Source organism: Leucopleurus acutus, assembly GCF_964270905.1.
Source record: "Leucopleurus acutus genome assembly, chromosome: 1".
Taxonomy (NCBI): Eukaryota; Metazoa; Chordata; class Mammalia; order Artiodactyla; family Delphinidae; genus Leucopleurus; species Leucopleurus acutus.
In genome coordinates, this window is record NC_139142.1 from 10908009 (window position 1) to 10929586 (window position 21578).

At 44.7% G+C, this 21578-nt stretch overlaps 1 protein-coding gene across 2 annotated transcripts; it reads right to left on the reverse strand.

The window, feature by feature from the left end:
- Positions 1-4803: 4803 nt before the first annotated feature.
- UBR7 (ubiquitin protein ligase E3 component n-recognin 7) lies at positions 4804-21548 on the reverse strand (the record flags this gene model as incomplete). 2 transcript variants are annotated; one of them, XM_082852849.1, is made up of 11 exons in its annotated part: positions 4804-7221; positions 11564-11625; positions 12651-12813; positions 13321-13470; positions 13646-13854; positions 15086-15191; positions 15994-16047; positions 16995-17090; positions 17966-18026; positions 18865-18998; positions 21399-21548. In XM_082852849.1, the coding sequence occupies 11 exons, from the start codon at positions 21546-21548 to the stop codon at positions 7129-7131; spliced, it is 1278 nt and encodes a 425-aa protein (XP_082708975.1). In that variant the 3' UTR covers positions 4804-7128. The 2 variants fall into 2 exon arrangements, with proteins under 2 accessions (XP_082708975.1, XP_082708976.1); XM_082852850.1 differs by lacking the exon at positions 18865-18998 and having other exon boundaries at positions 21399-21522.
- Between the last annotated feature and the right edge of the window lie 30 nt (positions 21549-21578).

Sequence of the window (21578 nt, forward strand, 5' to 3'; positions counted from 1 at the left end):
TGGGCAGCTGTTGCCTTTCGCACTCTCCTCCTGAAATCCCTCACCTTAAACCCACGTAAACATCCTCCATTTCTGGAACCTTCCATCAGAGGAACCAGATACCTTGCCACCCTCTGTGACCAAACTAAAAACATTTGTCCTTCCCATTTCTCCACATTCTGAACAGATCCACCCAAACTCTGGTTAGTCCAGGTGTAGATGGCCCTGAGAGGCCCGAGTGCCCCGACTTCCCAGCATCCCCCCGCGGCTTCCAGGACTGTGCCCTTTGCAGCGATGGGGTCCGTCGTCCCCCTGGACCTGCTGTTCCCGCTCTCCCAGGTCGCTTGCACAGCCCCCTGGATTCCCAGGCCGTCCCCCAACCCCATCCGCGTTGCCCACCTTTCCTGCATGCTTCCCCCACCTTCCCACTCTCTCCTCTCCTGCCTCTTGCCTTAGCTGAGGTCCAGCCCTCCTCCCGCCCTGCAGGCCTCTCCTGAGAACTGGCGTCTCGCACTTTCCACACTTGAGGGTCAGGATAGGCAGTGTGTGGCGGCCCCCCTGTAACACCCCTAGCACCTCTGCAGCCCCTGCCGTCTGGCTGTCCCACTCTCAGCTCGTGACCGTTACGCTGTCACTCGTTTCATACCCCGAGGCCTTGTCGCAGCCTTGCTGTTGTCCTCTTGTTCCAGGCCCGGCCATCAACCTGGGTAGCGCCGGGGACCATCTCCAGCTACCTGCTCTTCTATTCCCCTCCCACCGACTCTGTGACCTTTCCCCTTGTCCCCAGAAGGGCTCCACCTTTGAAACCTTAGCTCACTTCCTGCTCTCAGGCCACCATGTCCCAGATGCCCCTCCTGTCTTCCTCTGGAACCTCTGACCTCTGGCCTCCTTGCTCCCCTCTCAAGGACAGCCCAATGTCCCTAGGCGTCGGCCTCCTCAATTTGCTCACCTTTCCACCAATTTTCTGGCCAAACTCAACCCATAAACAATGGACATGTCCATCTCCTGGGTCTGGACCCAGCTTTGGGGGACAACTGAAGACAGTTGTACAGCCACAGTCCCCATGGTCCCCACGGCGCCCAGGCTCCCGGCCTCAGTGCCCAGGCCAGCTGAGTCGGCCCTCACCCAGCTCCCGGCCACTTTCCACCCTAGCCTCCTCTCACGGGGGCCACCCTCCAGCTCACTCCTCACGCCTGGACCTCGTGGGCAAAATAGGCTGCCACCGTTTCCCTCGTCCTCTCTTCTGTGATACTCCTTGTGGGCGAAGGCACCACGCTCTCCGCTGGGGTCGCCATCCGTTCCCAGCCTCTCGCCTGGGGACGCTGCGCTGGGGTCGTGTTTCTTGGAAGGCGTAGGAAACCCTCCCTGGAGTGGTTTAGATGCTGCAAGACAGTCCAATTCTGTCATGTAAGTATAAGTGAATTTACCAAAACAAAACCCAGAAAAGAGTCAATGTCCCTCCTATCCCAGGGCAAACTACGACATCCTGTGATTTATGCAAAAACTATTGGCATCTTCCATCATTTCTGCTCCAAGAATGTTTCTGGCCGCGCCACACAGCACGCAGGATCTTTGTTCCCCGACCAGGGATCAAACCTGTGTGCCCTGCAGTGAAAGTGCGGAGTCTTAACCACTGGACTGCCAGGATAGTCCCTGCTCCAAGATTCTTAACTGTTCCTGGTGCCCTACTTGAATGAGGCCAGACTGTGGAATGAAATGAGCTGGGAGTCACCCCTGGCAAGCTATGGACCCCCGGTTTCTCAGAGCCTCAGTTTTCACATCTGTAAAATGGGGACGGACAATCATAACTCTTCAGGCTGCTGTGGGTGGGTGAATGAGATCAGGCGCACAAACGCGTGCAGCCCGCAGCTGTGCAGTCACCTGACAGCGGGGCAGGCGGCCCCCAGGTTCCAGCCCTTTAAACATGAGCTGGAAGGATAGTCCCTGACCTCGCGGAATTAACCGTTTAGTGGGGAGGACAGATACTAAGCAAATAAACTCATGAATATGTCATCACTAACAGGGCTAAGTGTTGTTACGAAGTGACGATCTGAATATTAGCCACACGGCAGTGTCTCTCCATCCATAATGAAGAGGTCGTGGAGGGGAGGGGAGGCGAGGCTGGGCAGGAGACAGCCGGAGGCCTCCATCACAGCAGCTGACCTGAGGATGGAATCAGTGGCTGGCTCCACAGCTTTGTGAAGAAACTGGTGGGGAAGGTGTGTCTGTCATTCTCAGCAGCTTCTCTCTCCTCAGCAGCTGCCCCATTTTATTCACAGCTCCAGGCCTGAGGGAGCAGAGAGCCCCTTCCCTCGCGGCTGGGGTGCTGACCCCAGCGTGGTCTCAGGGAATGGCCTGAGCGGCACCTGCGGCCCAGAGAACGTAACAGCCGGGGCACAGGCCATGACTCCAGACCCCAGGCGGCCTCTCTCACTCCACAGGTGCTGCTCAGGGTGGAATGAGACAAACGGGTCGCTTGTTGTGATGGCTGACTTTCTGTGTCAACTTCACTGGGCCGTGGAGTGCCCAGACATTTGGCTAAACGTCATCCTGGTGTGTCTAGGAGAGCGTTTCTGAGTTAGATTAGCATTTGTACCTGCAGTCTGAGTAAAGCAGATGAGCCTCCCAGTGTGGTGGGCATCATTCAGTCCATTGAGGGCCTGCATAGAACAAAAAAGCGGAGGGAGAATTTACTCTCTGCCCGTCTGAGCTCCGACACTGGTCTCCTCTGGCACTAGGACTGACACTTACTTACATCATCAGCTCCCCTGGTTCTTGGACCTTCGGGCTGGGACTGGAACTACCCCACTGTCTTTCCTGGGTCTCCAGCTTGCAGACAGTAGATCATGGGACTTCTCAGCCTCCACAGTCATGTGAATGAATTCCTTGTTTTATAGATATATAGAGAGAGACACAGAGAGAGAGAGAGAGAGATGGGTGTATATATCCGCTATTGGTTCTGTTTCTCTGGAGAACCCAATACAGCTGTAGAACTTTTCAATTTGGCTCATTTAACTATAGGTCAGCTGCATCCGGGAGCCTTAAGGCCTGAGGCAGAGGCAAGAGAGGGAAGCCAGGAGTCGGGGACGTGAGTGGGAGAAACAGTAGCACAAGCCACAGGCTCCAACAGGAGGACAGATGGCTGAGGAGAAACCCAGCCATCTCAGGGGGATGGGAGGCTCCAGGTGGGGCAGTTGAGGCAAAGTTAAGTGGGGGCAGCCAAGGAGTCCCTGGGAGAAGACCAGAACAAAGATTTGGATGGGAGGCCAGTGGAAAAGTCCAGAAGTATCCAGACTTTTTCCACAGGAAAAGGCACCAAGACTGGGAGAGCAGGGGACGAGTGCCGTGTGCAGTAGGGGGCACTCTGTCACCAGAAGTGCTCAGAAGCAGGAGCTAGAGGACCGCAGAAGTGTTCCCTGCTACGGAAAAGTCTACGCGCTGTATGAGCTTCAGACAAGACTAATCCAGGAGCTCAGTGCGCGCATCACCGAGGGCCTGGTTTTCTCTCCCCTCCGCCTTCCAGGCCGTTGGCTTCTCCTAAGCCGGGCTCCACAGGGCTCACAGGATTTCTGCCCGCAGCTGAGAGAGAAGGCCAAGGCGCCTCAAGTCACCCGGCAGGGAAGGGGAGGCATTGCCCCCAAGAGCATGGAGGCGTGGAAGCCCGGTGGCCAAGACCAGCGCTGGTCCCCTCTGAGCATCACCCATGAGGGAGGGACCCCTTCCCGAGAGGTGAGGCCGGGTGACTTCTCAGATCCCTTCCAACCTAGGGATCCTGTGACTAAGTATGGAACACAACCCGTCTAAGGCCCAGTGGTTCGGGGCACAAGTGAGGAGAGTATGGCTTTGGCCCCGTGCCAAATGCCGGATGCCCCTCGGGCCAAAGCTCGTGCCTGGCAGCCGCTTCCAGGTGAGCTGACTGGGAGGCCGCCTCACTGGTTCCTGGGAGCTCTGCTGGGTTGGCTTCCCGTGCTCCCCACATTCCCCAGAACACACTCGCCCTCCGTGGGAGCTTCACTAGGTCACTGCCAAGGTCCGACTGTCACTGGGGCTGCTCTTTCAATTTTCTTCCAGTCCACTGGGGTCCTCTGGGGGAGCTGGGAGAACTGCTGTTTCCCTGTAATCCTGCGTGTTCAGAGATGCGGGCAGCTCCAGGCCTACAGAGAGCACTGCATTCACTTGAGCTTAACTCACCACGGGTGACGGCCTCAGGTGTGACTCAGTTCCAAGGAAGCGAGGGCTGCGGGGGGGCCAAAGGTGGGCCTCTGCGCTGGCTTCTTGGTTTGTTCTCGCATTTACTCTTGAAATAGTGGCTGCCATGGAGGTGGACCTCATCTCTTCCTTGGCCTGCGGGCTCCCAGCCCTCTCCCTTGCACACAGCAGGACCTGAACACATTGCGGTAGGTCATGACCACCCATTTCTTTGTTCTCTGTTCATCTAGGCCCCAGAGGGAATCATGGGCCCTCCCTCCTCAGAGGTGTCCTAAAGTGGGGGTGGGGAGGGGAGTGAAGGATCTCTGTTGGCGGGACCTGGGATCAGGTTGAATCTGATAAAACAGCTGCAGAGACAGGAACCATCCCCTCTGCTGCAGCAGGGCCCCAGGGCAGGCAGAGCTGCCAGAGTGGACCCATTTTCTTAGAGCCTGCAAAGGGAGGCTGTGTACATTTAAAAGTGACTAAAAACAGGGCTTCCCTGGTAGCGCAGTGGTTGAGAATCTGCCTGCTAATGTAGGGGACACGGGCTCAAGCCCTGGTCTGGGAGGATCCCACATGCCGCGGAGCAACTAGGCCCGTGAGCCACAACTACTGAGCCTGCGCGTCTGGAGCCTGTGCTCCGCAACAAGAGAGGCCGCGACAGTGAGAGGCCCGCGCAATGTGATGAAGAGTGGCCCCCGCTTGCCACAACTAGAGAAAGCCCTCGCACAGAAATGAAGACCCAACACAGCAAAATAAATAAAATAAATTAATAAACTCCTACCCCCAACGTCTTCTTTAAAAAAAAAAAAAAGTGACTAAAAACAATCTGAAAAACCACTATTCTGAATTGGTTTATTTAAATTTTACAGAAACCTTATTAGAGTTAAGTATGTAATTATAAGTCCAGTAACAATTCTACAAAAATGCACATACAATGCCAGAATTCCTTAAAAGTAACTAATATCATATTCCTGTTTTGCATAAAACATGCATTAATATCAACTGCCACATGTTGGCCAAAATCAGTCTCTACAAGAAGAGACAGTCCAATACAGTCAATAAGAAAACTAGTTGTTAACAATAGGCTAAAAAAAGAGGTTTTCTGGTTAATGTAAAAGGAACAGTACCTTTCCTAAAACAAGCCCTTCACCACTGGGTGATCTGTGTTGTGCTGCACAGTAATGCATCACCTCCAAGACTGGGTCCTGAGCTGTCATAAGGAAGGGAGGAACTTTCTGATAGTTAAATCAAATGTCTGAGAAGATATAAACTTTCAGGCCACAACGGTACACAACTAGTACCACCTTGCAGAAGGGGTTCAAAAATCCTCAGACTTGGGACAGAGTTCCCAAGCTGGGGACGTAAACCATCTTGAAGATGCCGTGAGCGCTCACCCTAGCCTTTCCACCCTTTCTACAAGGCCAGCTCAGAGCACACAGGCATCTCCTGTGGCCACAAGACCTTCCAGCTCCACATGTCACTCTTCATCAGGATCTGTAATTAGGAGGTTTGATGCAGAAAAACGAGTTGTACTATTTCTTTAAGTCCTTGACTTTCTGTAGGCCTAGTTCACCTTATCCAGGGATCGGTGGGCACTTGTGACTGCTGGACACACAAAAAATATTAATATACACTTGTGGCCCCAAAGCCTCAAATGTGTATAGTCTCACACCTCAAAGTGTGTCGTCTACTGTCAGGAAAGACCACGCTCCTCCAGAGGGAGAGAGCAACTGAGGGCTCTTTGTTTATCAAAAGGTGTTTTCCACATAGACTGAGGGGCTTTAAAGGGATTTCAAACCAACTGAAAGGACATCCCCTCAAATATGGGGTTTTATACAACATCCCATGAGGTTCTTCAGAAGATCTCACAGTCATTAGGGACTCAGCTGTGGACAGTAACATTTATATACATAAAGCTCATCATTTGCACATGGGATCTCTTCCACATCGTCTCCCAAAACAGAGCACTCACTGCCCTGCTCGCTACAAGTAAGCTAAGCCAGTAGCTTTTTTCTTCAGCACAGATTTAAGGGGAAAAATAATAATTTATTGGGGGTTCTAATACCATTTTCTTAACAGAACAATATCAAAATAGGTCTGTTTATAATCTAGGCTTATGAATATCCCTGATAATATAAAGAAACCCAGAGGACTTTGTAAACCACCATGATTTCACAGGGTAGTACCCGGTCTATTTTCTAGGCAGTAGAGAGGGACTAGTATAATGGCAGATTTTCTCCAGGAAGCCCTGTGAGCACTACAGTACTGAAATTCTAATATTCTAGTGCCAGTAGACTTGGGAATGAAATTTTCACTTTAAATTTTTTAGTAAAATTTGTAACAAAGGTAGTCTTCCTCAATCCTGCCATCAGCCAATCTCCTTGCCTGTGATAAACATCTAGGCCAGAAAACCATCAGTCCTGGCTACTCCGGAGGTTCGGCCTGGAGGAAGCAAGCTCTGAGATCCCTTCTAAGCTGTGACCAAAGCTCAGAAAACAGAGATGTGGGAGAAGGGGCAGAACAGGCTTGAGGAAGCTTTGACCCAAGGCACCATGATCGTAGGGGTGGGGGGAATCTACAGAGGTTGGAGCTGACAGGAAGAGAACTTGACAGAGCAGGTCCTGGAAGACAGCGGCTCTGTGACAGGGCAGACACACTCGGGAGTTAAAGAGCAAATCATAAGGGAAAACAAAAACTAGTTTACTTTCTCAAAACCAAATCAAACTTCTTGATACTCATGAGCAAATAACCCTGGCTGGACTGGCGTGGTGGGGCTCAAGTCTGTGGAATGAGCTGCATTTAGCTGAGTCAGAAAGAACGCTGGTTGTGAAATCAGCAGGAGGAGGCCGCTCCACGGAGGACAGAATGAGGACCGAAGGTGAAATATGCCTCTTTTATCCCTGGAACAGTGAGTGGCATCTTCACTGGCTGGACGAGAAGGCGCCATATTCCAGTCTAGCTGCAATAATACTGCATCCCATCCACTCTTCTTCTCTTTTTTGACTGAAATTCTTCAAAGAACTGCTGGATGTCCTCTCTCTTAACCACCTGTTGAGGGAGAGCGAAAATTAGGAAAGGGAACATCACAGAACAGCACTAACTGGTTGTAACATTCACAATCAAGTCCAACAGTACTGCTGATAAGGACTGTGTTAATGTGTAATTAATTATCCTAACTCCATTGCATAGACAAGCTCATCCTGGCTCAGAGACTGGCCAGTCAGAGTCACGCGGTAGGCAGACAGCACACTGGTACGGAGCGTGGGTTCCACCACCGCCCTTGGTTTCCTCATTAAAATGAGATGAAAGCAGCACCCACCTAACAGGGCCGTTTGAAGAGCAGATGAGATGTAACACCTGTGAAACACTGCCCAGCACAGAGCGAGTTCTCAGTGAGTATCAGCTGAGAAGACAAGTGGCAGAGCCAGGATGAAAACTAGGAGACCAATGGTCTCCCGAGGCCACTGCTCTCCCCACGACACAGCCGTCTCGGGAACGTCCTTCAGTCCCGCAGAAGCACCCACAGCAAACAAATCTGCTTTTTTTGAGATCTGTGCTCTCTCCTTTACTGAAAAAAAAGGAACCCCCAAACTCTTCCCTCTTCAAGAGTCCAAAATTAAAGATGTTTGCTATATAAATAGAAAAATAATTGGCAAAAACTATGGAAGCAGTACCTCCAGTAAATGGAATAATCATGTTATGCAATAAAATGAGAAATTTATCTTGTATTTTATTGGAAAAAGGACTAGAACATCACATAGAAGTGTTTCTATTAGCAAAATAAAATATCAAAAATAAGAAAATAAGGGGAAATATGGATAAAAAAGTAAACCAGGCCTACCCGGAAGGAGTCCCTGCGCACCCCAAGAGTGAGTCTGTGCCTCAATTGACAGGTTTGTTAACATGGTTTTAATTACAAAGGTAACACATTCTTATTATTATAAAGGAATAAAGGTGGGGTGGGGAGAGGGAGGGAAAGAGAAAAAGAAAAAGAAAGCACTGTAATACAGTGAGCAAGAGGGGGGGAGAGAGAGAGAGAGAGAGAGAGAGAGAAGAAAGAGGACAAATACTTGTGTGTAAAGCGAAAACCGCCCTCTCCACTCCCCAGGGGTAAGAGCGCGACATCCCCAAATGGCACAGGCAACCTGAATAACTCACTGGGGGGAGACATGATCTGACAACTCCTCGAAATGAAAGAACTCCACACCAGACTGGCAGCTGACACACCAGTCTCACAGGCACCAAGAGTCAGCCGGGGGTCAACCTGTGAGGAATTAGAACCCCTCACAGACTCAAGATAGAGATGCTAACGCACTCTGAGGCAACCACAGCTCAGAGCTCTAGGGCCCTGGGCTTGGGAATGCACACTTACAAATGCTAGTAAATAGGATACTGGGGAGTTCCAGTGTGAAGGATCTGCCCCTGGCTCAGATCAAACATTAAACGCTGAAAGGCAATACAAGGACATTTCTCTGGCAAGGAAACAGTAGGAGGAGACCTAAAAGCCCACAAATTACACAAATTAGAGTGTGTAATCTTTAGAGTTTCTAGGCATCCTCAAATGGTCACAGCCAATATGCAGAGTAGAAATGTTAAAGAATAAATACCTGGGTCCAATAATGAATCATTTTATTGGTTTGTCCTAGAAAATTTGTAGTGTCTAAGTGTTATTATTAGTTTTTAGTCAGACACAAACATTAAATAAAGGGCAGTCCCTCATTTGACAACACCCAGACCTTATTAGCATTCTCTTCTATAGCCAAATACAACCAAAGCAGATGAGCTTTATGACAACTTAAGGTGTTTGTAATGTCGAAAACAATAAAAAATATTTTTCTGTCCTTTTAAATCATCACATCAGATAATCTCAAACTCATAAAGAATGGCTCTAGCTGTCACAAAGATCCATACACTGGAGACACATGTGAAGACTCTGGATAAAATTGTTTCAAATATGAATGGAAAAAGACAACATACCTACTTTTTTTCTTTTACGTGAATTTAAGTGTGTGTGTAATAAAATCAATAAAGAGCACAGCAACCACAAACTACACAAAAGCAGAGGCAAGAGCATGTGCTTTGACACAACTGAAAGACCCTGAACGTCCACTAACAGTGCCAAGGTTAAAACAGTTACACCCGGGGCTTCCCTGGTGGCGCAGTGGTTGAGAGTCCGCCTGCCAATGCAGGGGACACGGGTTCGATCCCTGGTCCGGGAGGATCCCACACGCCGTGGAGCAACTAAGCCCGTGCACCACAACTACTGAACTTGCACTCTGGAGCTCGTGAGCCACAACTACTGAGCCCATGTGCCACAGCTACTGAAGCCCGCATGCCTAGAGCCCATGCTCTGCACCAGGAGAAGCCACTACAGTGTGAGGCCCGCATGCAGCAACGAGGACCCAATGCAGCCAAAAATATATAAATAAATTTATTTTAAAAAAAGAACAAAAAAACCCCAAAACAGTTACACCCACAGACCCTCTTAGTTCCAGTAAGAGAGAAGCCTGAGGCTGCATTAAGCAGAGGACAGCCTTTGCAACACAAACCAGAATAACTGTCTGTTAAGAGCTGCTGGGAAGCAGGAAGACGTCCGTCCCTAGTGACAGTGAGGAACATTCTCTAAAAATGAGAAAACCATTTAGGAAGTCTCTTTAACTTTGGACTTCACAATTCATTTTGCAGAAAGGCAGCACTGCCAGATATCCAGGCAGCTACAAGTTCTTCCCACATTTATGAGAAAGCACTCGGTTGGCAGAGACTTCTTCCAAGAAAACAAGTTTCTGGGCACGTCCCGAGTGTCCGTCAGACCCATGTCTGACTTCATTTGTCTGTCTAGCTATAGCAGAGCAAAACATTTTCTGTCCAGAAGGACAACTGTAGGCCATGAAAAGAAAAGTTTTGCTTTATATCTGCCTTTGGAAGATAAAAAAGTATTTTAGAAGAAAAAGTCCATCATAAATGTATGAGTAGTAAAGGGCTAGGAGGTATTTGTAAATTCATCTGGAAAACTATTTTATCTATTTATTTATTTTTTGGCTGCACCCCGTGACATGTGGGATCTTAGTTCCCCGACCAGGGATCAAACCCACGCCCCCTGCAGTGGAAGTGTGTTGTCTTAACCACTGGACCAGCAGGGAAGTCCCTGGAAAACTATTTTAAAAGATTACATGGGAATTCCCTGGCGTTCCAGTGGTTAGGACTCCTTGCTTCCACTGCAGGGGGCATAGGCTCATACCTGGTCAGGGAACTAAGATCTCACGTGCCACGTGGCCAAAAAAAAAAAAAAAAATTTATACATTATAGAGTTAGTGTCACCCTTAAAAGCTTATAGACCATCCTAACCAGCAAGAGAAATGTTTTAGCCCCCCAATATAAAGTTGTTTTATTTTAAACTAGAACTCAAAAATCACAGAAAAGCGGTCTGGCTTTCATTTTTCCTTCCTTCTCCAAAAATCCCTGCTTGAAGGTCAGGACTGAGAGAATCAGTATGGCTGATCCAATGGCCCTCTTGTAAGCTACGATTCTCTCCAGATCAGGCATGACTGCTCCGTCCCTCATCTGGAGGGTTGGGAAGGACTCCTGATGTGGCTAGTCCACTGGTGTTTCACTACTATTGATTTCCCTTTCCTCTGCCTGCATTAAGCTCTCAGTCATCTTCTTCATCAAAGAAAATGAACTATGGAAAACAGTATGGAGGTTCCTCAAAAACCTAAAACGAGAACTACCATATGATCCAGCAATCCCACTTCTGGGTATGTATCCAAGAAACTGAAAACACTAATTTGAAAAGATACATGCACCCTAATGTTCACAGCAGCATCATTTACAATAGCCAAGATATGGAAGCAACCTAAGTGTCCATCAACAGAAGAATGGTTAAAGAAGATGTGGCACACACACACACAATGGAATATTAGCCATAAAAAAGAATGAAATTCTGCCATTTGCAACAACATGGATGGACCTAGAGGGTATTATTATGTTTAGTGAAATAAGTCAGAGAAAGATAAATATTACATGTTATCATTTATATGTAGAGTCTAAAAAATAAAACAAATGAATATAACAAACAGACTCACAGATATAAAGATCAAACTAGTGGTTACCAGTGGAGAGAGGGAGGGGGAGGGGCAAGTGAAGGGTAGGGGATTAAGTGGCATAAACTACTATGTATAAAATAAACAAGCTACAGGGATATATTGTACAGCACAAGGAATGTAGCCAATACTTTATAACAACTTTAAATGGAGTATAATCTATAAACATGTTGAATCACTATGTTATACACCTGAAACTAAAATATTACTGTAAATCAACTGTACTTCAATAAAAAAGATACTTTATTCCAAACATACAAGGCTCTGATTAAAAGTCTAACTAAACTTACTGTGCCTTCATCAGCAAATCTCTTGAGATAGTCTTTAAGTTCAGTCTTCAAGTCATTGTATTCTAAATCAAAACAACAAAAAAAGGACATAAACTTTAGATAAGCCATTTGCATTCAGAAACAAAATATTTCTTGACCATTGACATTTGAGTATGTTAGTCTAAACCACATTTTTAAGTGAAATCTGCATAGAAACTTGTTCTCAATTTCTCTCAAATTCCTCCATTTTGACATCTGGGACACTTTTTCATTTAAAAACCCTCAAAAAACAGAGATATCCTCATTCCCAAAATGATTAGCTAAGAATTTTTTTAAAAGTTTTCCATCTCTCTGGAATTCTAGTGCTTGAAATATCTTGGACTTGTCAAACATTAAGTTTTAAAACTCGTGCACTCACTCAACAATTTATATTATGTACAAGGCACCTTGAGGGCTACAAAAATGTTTTAGATGCAGCCTCTATCCTCGGAAAGCTTTTACTCCAATAAAGGTAAAAGGAAATTAATCAAACAGTTACAAATACAAGACAGGAATAATCAATGTCCAAAAAGGGGCACAAAAGTGGTGGCATCCGAGTAGAAATGGCTAGGATGGAAATCACTAAAATAGGCTGCGCATACTGGGGGAAAAAATGTAAAAGCCTGTAATTAAGGATTTGGGAATGTTTCCTCTCTAGTGGTTTCCTGTGAACCACTGAAGTATCCTCAAGAACTGTCAAAAAGATGGCATGCTTTGCTCAAAAAGATGACATGTAATGTTCAATGAAAATTATTTCAGTGGATGGAAAAAGAAATTGATTTCCTTTTATTCTTTACTCATACATCTATCCTTAATCAAAATAGCATGTTATGGTTTCTCAAGCATGTAATTATTCTAGTATGTAACCCTAATTCAATGGAAATAGCAGCTAAATACCCAGCAACATTACAATCAAGCAAGTGTAGGTGAGGCCTACTATACAATTCCAAATTTAAACCATCTTTGTGTTAAATTAAAATAGGTTATTAGTTGTCTTCCTTATACATAAGTTTTTTTAATGGTGAAGGAAACTTCATGAACTTCATGAACTTTCACAAACAATATTTACCACAAATAAGTTCCACTTGCTGGACTCTGTTCATGCTGTTAAGGGTGTCCATTAGAGGGTCTCTACTGTCAGCTGCCTGGTCAACCTTGCCTTTGTTTTCATAAGCCAGAACTGTGTCACATTCATCTGTCAGGAACAGGACATCTAGATCGCCATACATTTTCTTTAAAAAATAAAACCAGTTTCCCCATTAGAACTGTATGTCATTCTCAGAAAGTCAACCTCATGAGAATCACTAAAAATTTATTTAAATAATACCCAGAAAAACCTGAGCCTTTTAGCAGAGTTGCTTGAATGTTTTATTCTTTTTGCCCAAATCTTTTAGAAACCTCCCAACTTCCCAGTAGATATTATACGATCTAAGAGATGTTTATTTAAAAACCACTGACTTACTGTAAATTTCAAGTAATACGTGTTTCCAAGCAATTCTATGATATAAAAAAATAAGCTATTTTCCACTGAAATGAAGCTAATAAAAAGTATTGCATAATTCTTAATTTCTTCCATAAGCATTCAGACTGCAAATACTATTTCATAAATTTGCTTAATATAAAAAAATGTTCAGTTCTCTATACTCTAATATCAGTTTCATAAATATACTTTTCAGGTGCTCTTATTTTAGACATCAGTCCACAAAACATACTAATATTGAACTTGATCAGGTACTTACCATACAGTCTTTGCAGGTACATAACTTGCTACGCCAGTTCAGGGGCCAATAGGTGGCAGTGTCTTTCTTTATAAACTGCTTAGCTTTAAGCTCCTCAAGTTTGCAGCCAGACTGTGATTCTGTGTTGAGATGTTGATTCTTAAATGCTGTCTGAAATTAAATTAAGTTTTGAAGTGTGTTTTTTAAACTATCATAGTTTTCATAGTTTAGATTTTGTCAAAGGATTTCTTTAGGCAAAGGGTACAACTGAAACCCAAAGCTACATAGGTTACAGAATTAATTTTGCTTAAGTTTTATTTCTTTTATAGCTCAGATTTCATGTTACCTGGAGATCAGCTTCAGAACTAGAGCTGGTACATGGTTCGTTCATCTGCTCTGCTTTAACTTCCTTCTCAGCAGCCTTTCCATGATCTGGAACATCCTCTTTGAGGGCACCATCATGATGAGCTCCATTTTCAGGTTGGATAACTTCCTGGTCACCTACCGCATCAACATTCAGCAGCAACCCATCATCTTCAGCAGTTACTTTGGTTACTGTGGGTTCAATGAAAAAACACACACATATCCACAGACCAGTTAGCCAATGAAATCACTTAGTCTGATTAAAACATACTTCAGAATCTGGAAAAGGAGAAAGTCAACCTTAATCTCTGGAATAATAAGAAAGAAATAATAATAATAAAAAAGTCAACCTTAATCTCTGGAATAATAACACTTTTTTAGTTTATGCCTGCGTAATCCAAAGAGTCAAATAACTGAAAAGATCATTTAAAAATACCAATCACTACTTAAGCATTTTCTATGTAAAGGAGAAAAAAAAATACTATAGATGTTAAAGACAGGGACACCTCAAGAAGCAAGAGGCAATAGGAAGAGATTTAACTGCAAATACAGGTAGAAGGGCAGTTTTAGAAAAAACAGCTTTTCTTTATGAGAGAAGGAAATCAGAAAGGGTGCGTGTAGAGACAGAAATACTGTGGAGAGAAGAGAAATGATAAGGGAACTCAGTTTGCATGATGGCATTTGAGTTTAGTAGGAAATGAGGCCATCTGCTGACAGGGAAGGAAATGAAGGAGGGGCAGAGGGGAACTGTTAAGAAAACCTGATGAATGCGAAATAAATTCAGGTCCAGCAGAAAGTGAGATTTAATTGTAAAGGGTATGAACAGAAAGGAAGCACACCAAGGTTAAGAGCTTTGAGACAAATCAAAATGTCTGATGCTGCTTGTGGTTTGTATGGTGAAGTGTTCCCTAAAGGTGAGAAGGGCAAGAAATTATGAGGCCAGAGCAGGAGACAACTGACGCTTTAAAAATAAATTAACACATATAGCATTACAAATAAAATAAAATATTTAATGCCTCAAGAACATTCATTGCTGATTAGTGGTTTGGGGTCAATTTCTTAGAGTATAATAAAAGCACTATATGACAAACTACACCACCACCCTCTCCCCAACCAATAGCATGTCTTACATTTAAGAACAATGTTTATCTCTTTATCTTTCAAAATCCCATTCAAAACTGCTTCCTCCATTTTCTCTAATTCTGGTCTCATCCATACTCTGCATCACGCCATTTAAGTACAAATTTGTTCTTGGTAGTCTCCCAATCTATCTATAAGCACCTTGTGGAGAAGGAACAGATCTTATACTTTTTTCCACAGAGTCCAATTAAAACTAGTTGATAAAAATTATGTACTGAACATACAAATTGTTCTGAACATACAGCACAAGTTGGTGGAATACCAACTCCACAGAGACATTTACCTGCCAAATGTGCAGCATAAGCCCACAAAAAAGAACAGCGTTTCATGCAAGCCTGGCACACCATCTCTTGGAAATCTCCACTCTCAGGGGGAACGGCACCAAGATGCTGTGAACACAGAAAATCGAACATTTTCCTTGTGATCACCAAGTTGTCCAAAAAGCCCATTATTTTATAAAATATTGCGGGACTTCCCTGGTGGCACAGTGGTTAAGAATCCGCCTGACAGGGGCTTCCCTGGTGGCGCAGTGGTTGGGGGTCCGCCTGCCAATGCGGGGGACATGGGTTCGTGCCCTGGTCCGGGAGGATCCCGCATGCCGCGGAGCGGCTGGGCCCGTGAGCCACGGCTGCTGGGCCTGCGTGTCCGGAGCCTGTGCTCCGCAGCGGGAGAGGCCGCAACAGTGAGAGGTCCGCATACCACAAAAAAAAAATAATAATAAAATAAAAAAAAAAAAAAAAAAAGAATCCGCCTGACAATACAGGGGACACGGGTTCAATCCCTGATCCGGGAAGATCCCACATGCCGTGGAGCAACTAAACCGGTGCGCCATAACCACTGAGCCTGCACCCTAGAGCCCACGCCCCACAACTACTGAGCCCACGCGTCGCAACTGCTGAAGCCCAAGCGCCTAAAGCCCGTGCTCCGCAACAAGAGAAGCCACCGCAATGAGAAGCCCGCGCACCACAACAAAGAGTAGCCCCCACTCGCCGCAACTAGAGAAAGCCCGTGCGCAGCAACGAAGACCCAATGCAGCTGGGGGAAAGAAACATATTGCACTAGTATGCTGATCATATCTTTACTATATTTTTAGAAGAGTAATTATAACGTAAAATATAGTAAATGCCAAAAGACAAGATCTTTTCTCTTTTTGTAAAGACAATGTCTTTAAAAGGTAAAAGCTTTCCTTACCCTTCCATGGAACCAGTCTTCACAGACTACACACTGGATCATCTCATCTGGAATCTAACACGGGAAAGCCACTTGTTTGTTAATGATTACAGCGAATTCTGGGATACCAAAGTAAATCTGGCACACATTAAAATTAGATATTAAATAATTCTCTACTAATTCTGTAAAACTGCTATCCACATGCCAGAAGTCAAGGGAACAGGGAGAAACAGCAATTCAAGGGGCCAAAGAAGTTCATTCTCCATGAACTGGTGTTACAGAAGGATTACATTAAGATAAGCACTTTGTGAGCAATTATCAAAGCTTTCATATCAGGTACTTAATATATGATTCCCATAAAACTTTATAAATAAGTAATGTATTCTCACTTCAGACATAAACCCAGGGCCAGGGAGGTAATGCGAATTGCAGCAAGTTGCAGATGTGAATGCACAGAACTTTCACTTTTGTCAAAATAGAAGAAAACTAGAAATTAAAACTCACATTCACCCACTTATATGTGCACAGAAAAAGGTTTAAAAATACGTATACCAAAAAGTGTTAACAGTGGTTGTTTCTGGGAGGTAAGAAGGTACAGGAGTGAGGAAGAAGAAAAATTCTTTTTAAATTTTGTGTGTACGTCTAACTGAAATTTTTAAGAGGATCCAGTTTGTACACCCTATTTCTTTCCTTGCAGGGACGCAAGAAACTGAAGGTCATTTTCTGGAAAGTGTTCAGGGGAATGGAGCAAACAGGCAGGCAAAGAGGGGGGGAAAGGAAAAAAGTTCTGGCCTTGAGAAAGTCCTGTCCAATATTTCATTCTCATGATGTAAGAATGAGAATAACAGTTGGGATCTGCTCTGGTTGTAGCTCCAGCCCAGATTCATAAGAAGGGATAAATCTAGAATCCTTTCACAATCCCCAAATCCCTGCTGAACAGCTAAAGGGTCAAATATGACAAAAGGCTGAGGAGTGAAGGCTAGAGATGACACAGTCCCGGTGCTAACCTCTAAATCTCTTACCTCATCTTCAGGATCAGGATAAGGTCTCTTGCAAATGCAGTACAATCCAAAAAAGTTGTCATTGTACTTATTGCCACAATTTATCTTTGCTTTGTCCTGAAAGATATTAATTTCAATATATAATATGGTCTAACTTTAACTATAATTTCATGCATCATGAAATTTATGCATTCAATAAATTTGTGCATTAAATATCTCCACCCACCAGAAGCTGGTCTTTAACTTTCAAAGTACAAAGGAAAAAAATTCATTCCTATTAAAGGGATACTTTTTCCAGGATACAGGGAAAAGTTAAAATTTATTTTCTATGTCTTCTTTGTAGCAATTGGAGAAAATGAATCATAAATATTAATTATCAACCTATGTAAGCTGACATTGGCCTAGAATTTCAAAAGACTTCTTAATGCCCAGCTGTGATAGCCAAAGCCCCCAGGTTACTAGGAGGCAGGCAAGGAAATTATCTAAAAATAATCTTTGAGGAGGGAAAAAGCATGACAGTTTTAGCAATACGATTGAACAATGTAAAGTCCCTTATTTTCTCTTTCATTTCTGTTATTTCATTGAAAGTTAGCGTATAAGCATAGTTTTTTTAATCCAAAAAGCACTGAAAAACTTCTGAGTGCACATAACCCACTCATTATTACCAAGTTTTATTTATTCAGTTTTTAAAGTCATCCCCTTTGCTTTAAAAACCTTAAAGCATAAGCATAATCAACATAACTAAACCTGAATCACTTTAGAACATTCCCCCACAAACCCTTCATATTAATTACAATCTATACTGTAGGCTCTGAAAAGGTTACTTAGTTTTCCAAAAAGTAATAAATGGGATACAGTCTAATACTGATTTTTCCATTTACAAAGAATAAGCATAAGAACTTCCTTTTTGGAAAATACTTGGTTTTTATCCACTTGGACAAATATCAATCTCAGCTACTTTTCATGCATTTATAGTTACGGTGCTTACTTACAGGAAATAATTTGCATTCCAAATTTTTAAACTTGCTGTTTCCACAATCACAACGAAAATTTCTGAAACAAAGGAGGAAGAGCCGATTTTAATTTTTCTTTTAAATCTAATGACTTACTCTTTAAATTCATGTCATAGCCTCTTCCCTTTCAACTGGCTTCTAGGATCTAAAAAGTGACCTTGGTTGTTGTTCATGTATCCAATCCAGAATTTCTCCAAGCACATAACAATAAAAGATTTAATAATTCTAGAGATTAACATGCATAAAGACAAATATCTATATTACACAAACACTAATAAAATCATGGCAGAGCAGCAGGAGTAGTTGAGTTTGCACCATAATTTTATTTTAAAGGGCCCTCTGGGGACTTCCCTGGCGGCGCGGTGGTTAAGAATCTGCCTGCCAGGCTTCCCAGGTGGCGCAGTGGTTGAGAATCTGCCTGCCCATGCAGGGGACACAGGTTCGAGCCCTGGTCCGGGAAGATCCCACATGCCGCGGAGCAACTAAGCCCGTGCGCCACAACTACTGAGCCCATGTGCCACAACTACTGAAGCCTACGCTCCTAGAGCCTATGCTCTGCAGCAAAAGCCACCGCAATAAGAAGCCCATGCACCGCAACAAAGAGTAGCCCCTGCTCTCCACAACTAGAGAAAGCCTGCACGCAGCAACAAAGACCCAACACAGCCAAAAATAAATAAATAAAATAAATTAATTAATTTAAAAAAAAAAGACCCTCTGGAAAAACTGCTCTCTCCAATTATATTATATAAAAACACATTACATTTTACCAGTGCACAACTACTTTGAATGCAAAAAAAAAAAGATTAAGAAAAAAAGTGCAGCTGGAAAAGAATCTAAATATTTGAAAAGCATTCAGCATCAGTCTCTGACCATTTTACCTTTTTGTGTATAGCTCAAAAAGTTTATGACTTCCATGACATTCATAACTGCAAGCTAGGCAAATTCCTGCTGGTTCTTCTCCCTCTGGGGTGCAGGTACTACAGGCATATAGTGCTTGTCTCTTTACTGAGCCCTAAAAGACAGCCCCAAAATGGAAAAAGAGAGAAAAAATTGAAGAAACATGGCAGAGTCACCTAATGCCCATACTGTGATCTAAGAAATAACTGAAATCAGATTACCTGTGGTCAAGATTTTCCTGTAAAAAACACTGAGGCTAATAAAAAAGCTTATTCAACAGAATACCAAAACACTGTTGCATGTTTCATACACTAGTGCTTGTTTTCATATAATCTTTTCTTAAAGTGATAGAAAGAAGTTTAATATTTTCAGTCAGCTGTGAATAAGCTGGTCTGCTTAATCATTTCAACACAGAAAAATGTAGGAGAGGGCTTCCCTGGTGGCACAGTGGTTGAGAGTCCGCCTGCCGATGCAGGGGACACGGGTTCGTGCCCCGGTCCGGGAAGATCCCACATGCCGCGGAGCGGCTGGGCCCGTGAGCCATGGCCGCTGAGCCTGTGCATCCGGAGCCTGTGCTCCACAACGGGAGAGGCCACAACAGTGAGAGGCCCACGTACCACCAAAAAAAAAAAAAAAAAAAAAAAAAAATGTAGGAGAATGTGTCTAAGTTTATGTAAGTAATAATCATACTTAATTTTGGAAAATGCTTGTGGTTCCACCAAAGAGAAAACCAATGCATTAAATGAATCCCTTTGATTTTTAGATGTATGCTGAAGTATTCAGAGGTGTAGTGTCATGGTCTGCAACTTATTTTCAAGTGGCTGAGGAAAAAAGAAAAAAGAAAGTCTATTACAATGAAGGGGTAAAAGAAAAAACAAATGTTGTAAAATGTTAAAAAGTGAATATATGTGAAAGTTACACAGGTGTTCATAATATTATTCTTTCAATTTATCTGTAGACTTAAAATGTTTCAAAATAAAAAGTTGAAAGAAAAACAAGCAAATCCTGATAATGGATAGTACCCTCTTCTGGGAAGGGGGAGACACAAGGAAGATACAAGGAAGCTTCTGGTATGCCGGTAATGTTCTATTTCTTGATCTGGGTAGTACGTACCTGCATGTGTTTGTTTATTTTTTTTATTTTTTATTTTTTGTGGTAAGCGGGCCTCTCACTGTTGCGGCCTCTCCCGTTGCGGAGCACAGGCTCCGGACGCGCAGGCTCAGCGGCCATGGCTCACGGGCCCAGCTGCTCCGCGGCACGTGGGATCTTCCCGGACCGGGGCACGAACCCGTGCCCCCTGCATCACCAGGCGGACTCTCAACCACTGTGCCACCAGGGAAGCCCTGCATGTGTTTTTGTTTATGCTTTCCCAAGACTAATACATGGTTTGTGCACTTTTCCACATATTTCACTACAATAAAAAAAATGTTAAGGAAGTCCGTTTCAAAAACCTAACTACATTTCAAAGGTAACTTACAAACAGACTTTTTAAAAAAGGAAAGCAGGGAAAAAGTTGTTTCAGTGGTGACCAAAGGTTTTTAAATACCAGACAACATTAAATACATCTGACACAAGGTGTATTAAAAAAAAATGTAACCACTTTGCAGTGTAAACTCAACTGGACAACGATGACAACTGGTATTACGATCTCAGTTCGCACCACATAATGACCCCAAATCTCTCTCCACATCCTTCAGCGTTCCACTCCACCCCCTTGGAAGGTAACCTTCTTCCTCCTACCAATTCTCACCTCTTATTAGTTTTCTTCTACCCACCTTTCTCCATTTTTGTACCTACAAATATAGGATGAGTCACCAAACAAAGACATCACACCCCCTCAAATCCTTGTTCACGACATCTTCCAAATGCTTTCTCTCCTCCCCTCCCCTCCTCTGCCAGTGCCACCAGCTGTTCGGGTCCCGGTCTATCCCCCTGAGGGGCAGACTGCACACAGATGCAGTACTTGCTTCTTCTCTCCAAAAACCCGGCTAGCACTTGTCAAACTAAATTGCAGAGGAACCAGCTGTCCAGGAGCCCAGCCCACACGGGGAGATTTTCAAATCCAGAGCTCTCTCCTTTAACTCTGTTTTGACTCTCCCATTCGATTCCTAATAAATGCTCTAAAGATGCGAAAAGTAGAGACAAAGATGTCTGGATGTGAGAGGTCACGGGGACGGTTTCGTGAAAAGCAGCTGAGGCACCGAGAAGAGACGGGAAAGGAAGGAAAGAGCAGCCGCTCCAGGGCCAAAGCCTGGAGAATCGTGGGGGCGGGAGGGAGCGGACGGAGGAAGACCGAGAAAGGAGGGGAGCCCTGCTGGACACAGGCTGAGGAAGGGGGCTCGGGAGACTAAGGGTAATAGGACAACTGGGCCTGCGATGGGGAAACGTACTACGAACAGCGGCCCCGGAACACCACGGGGTAGCCGGCCGCGGCAGGCGGGAAGAGGGTAAGTCCAGCGGGGAAGAGAAGGTTCAGGGGAGCCCTGGGGAGACGAGGCCCGGGCCGCGCGCCCACCTGCGAGTAGGAGCACTTCTCCGAGTCGCTTCCGCCCAGGACGGCGCACGCCTCATTCTCCAGCTCCTCGTCCTCCTCAAGTACGTCGACCAACGATACCACGGGCTCCAGCTCCGACCGCCGCCCAGCGGGCTCCCCGGCTCCGGCCATCCTCAACTGTCACCCGGACCGCCTCTCGGC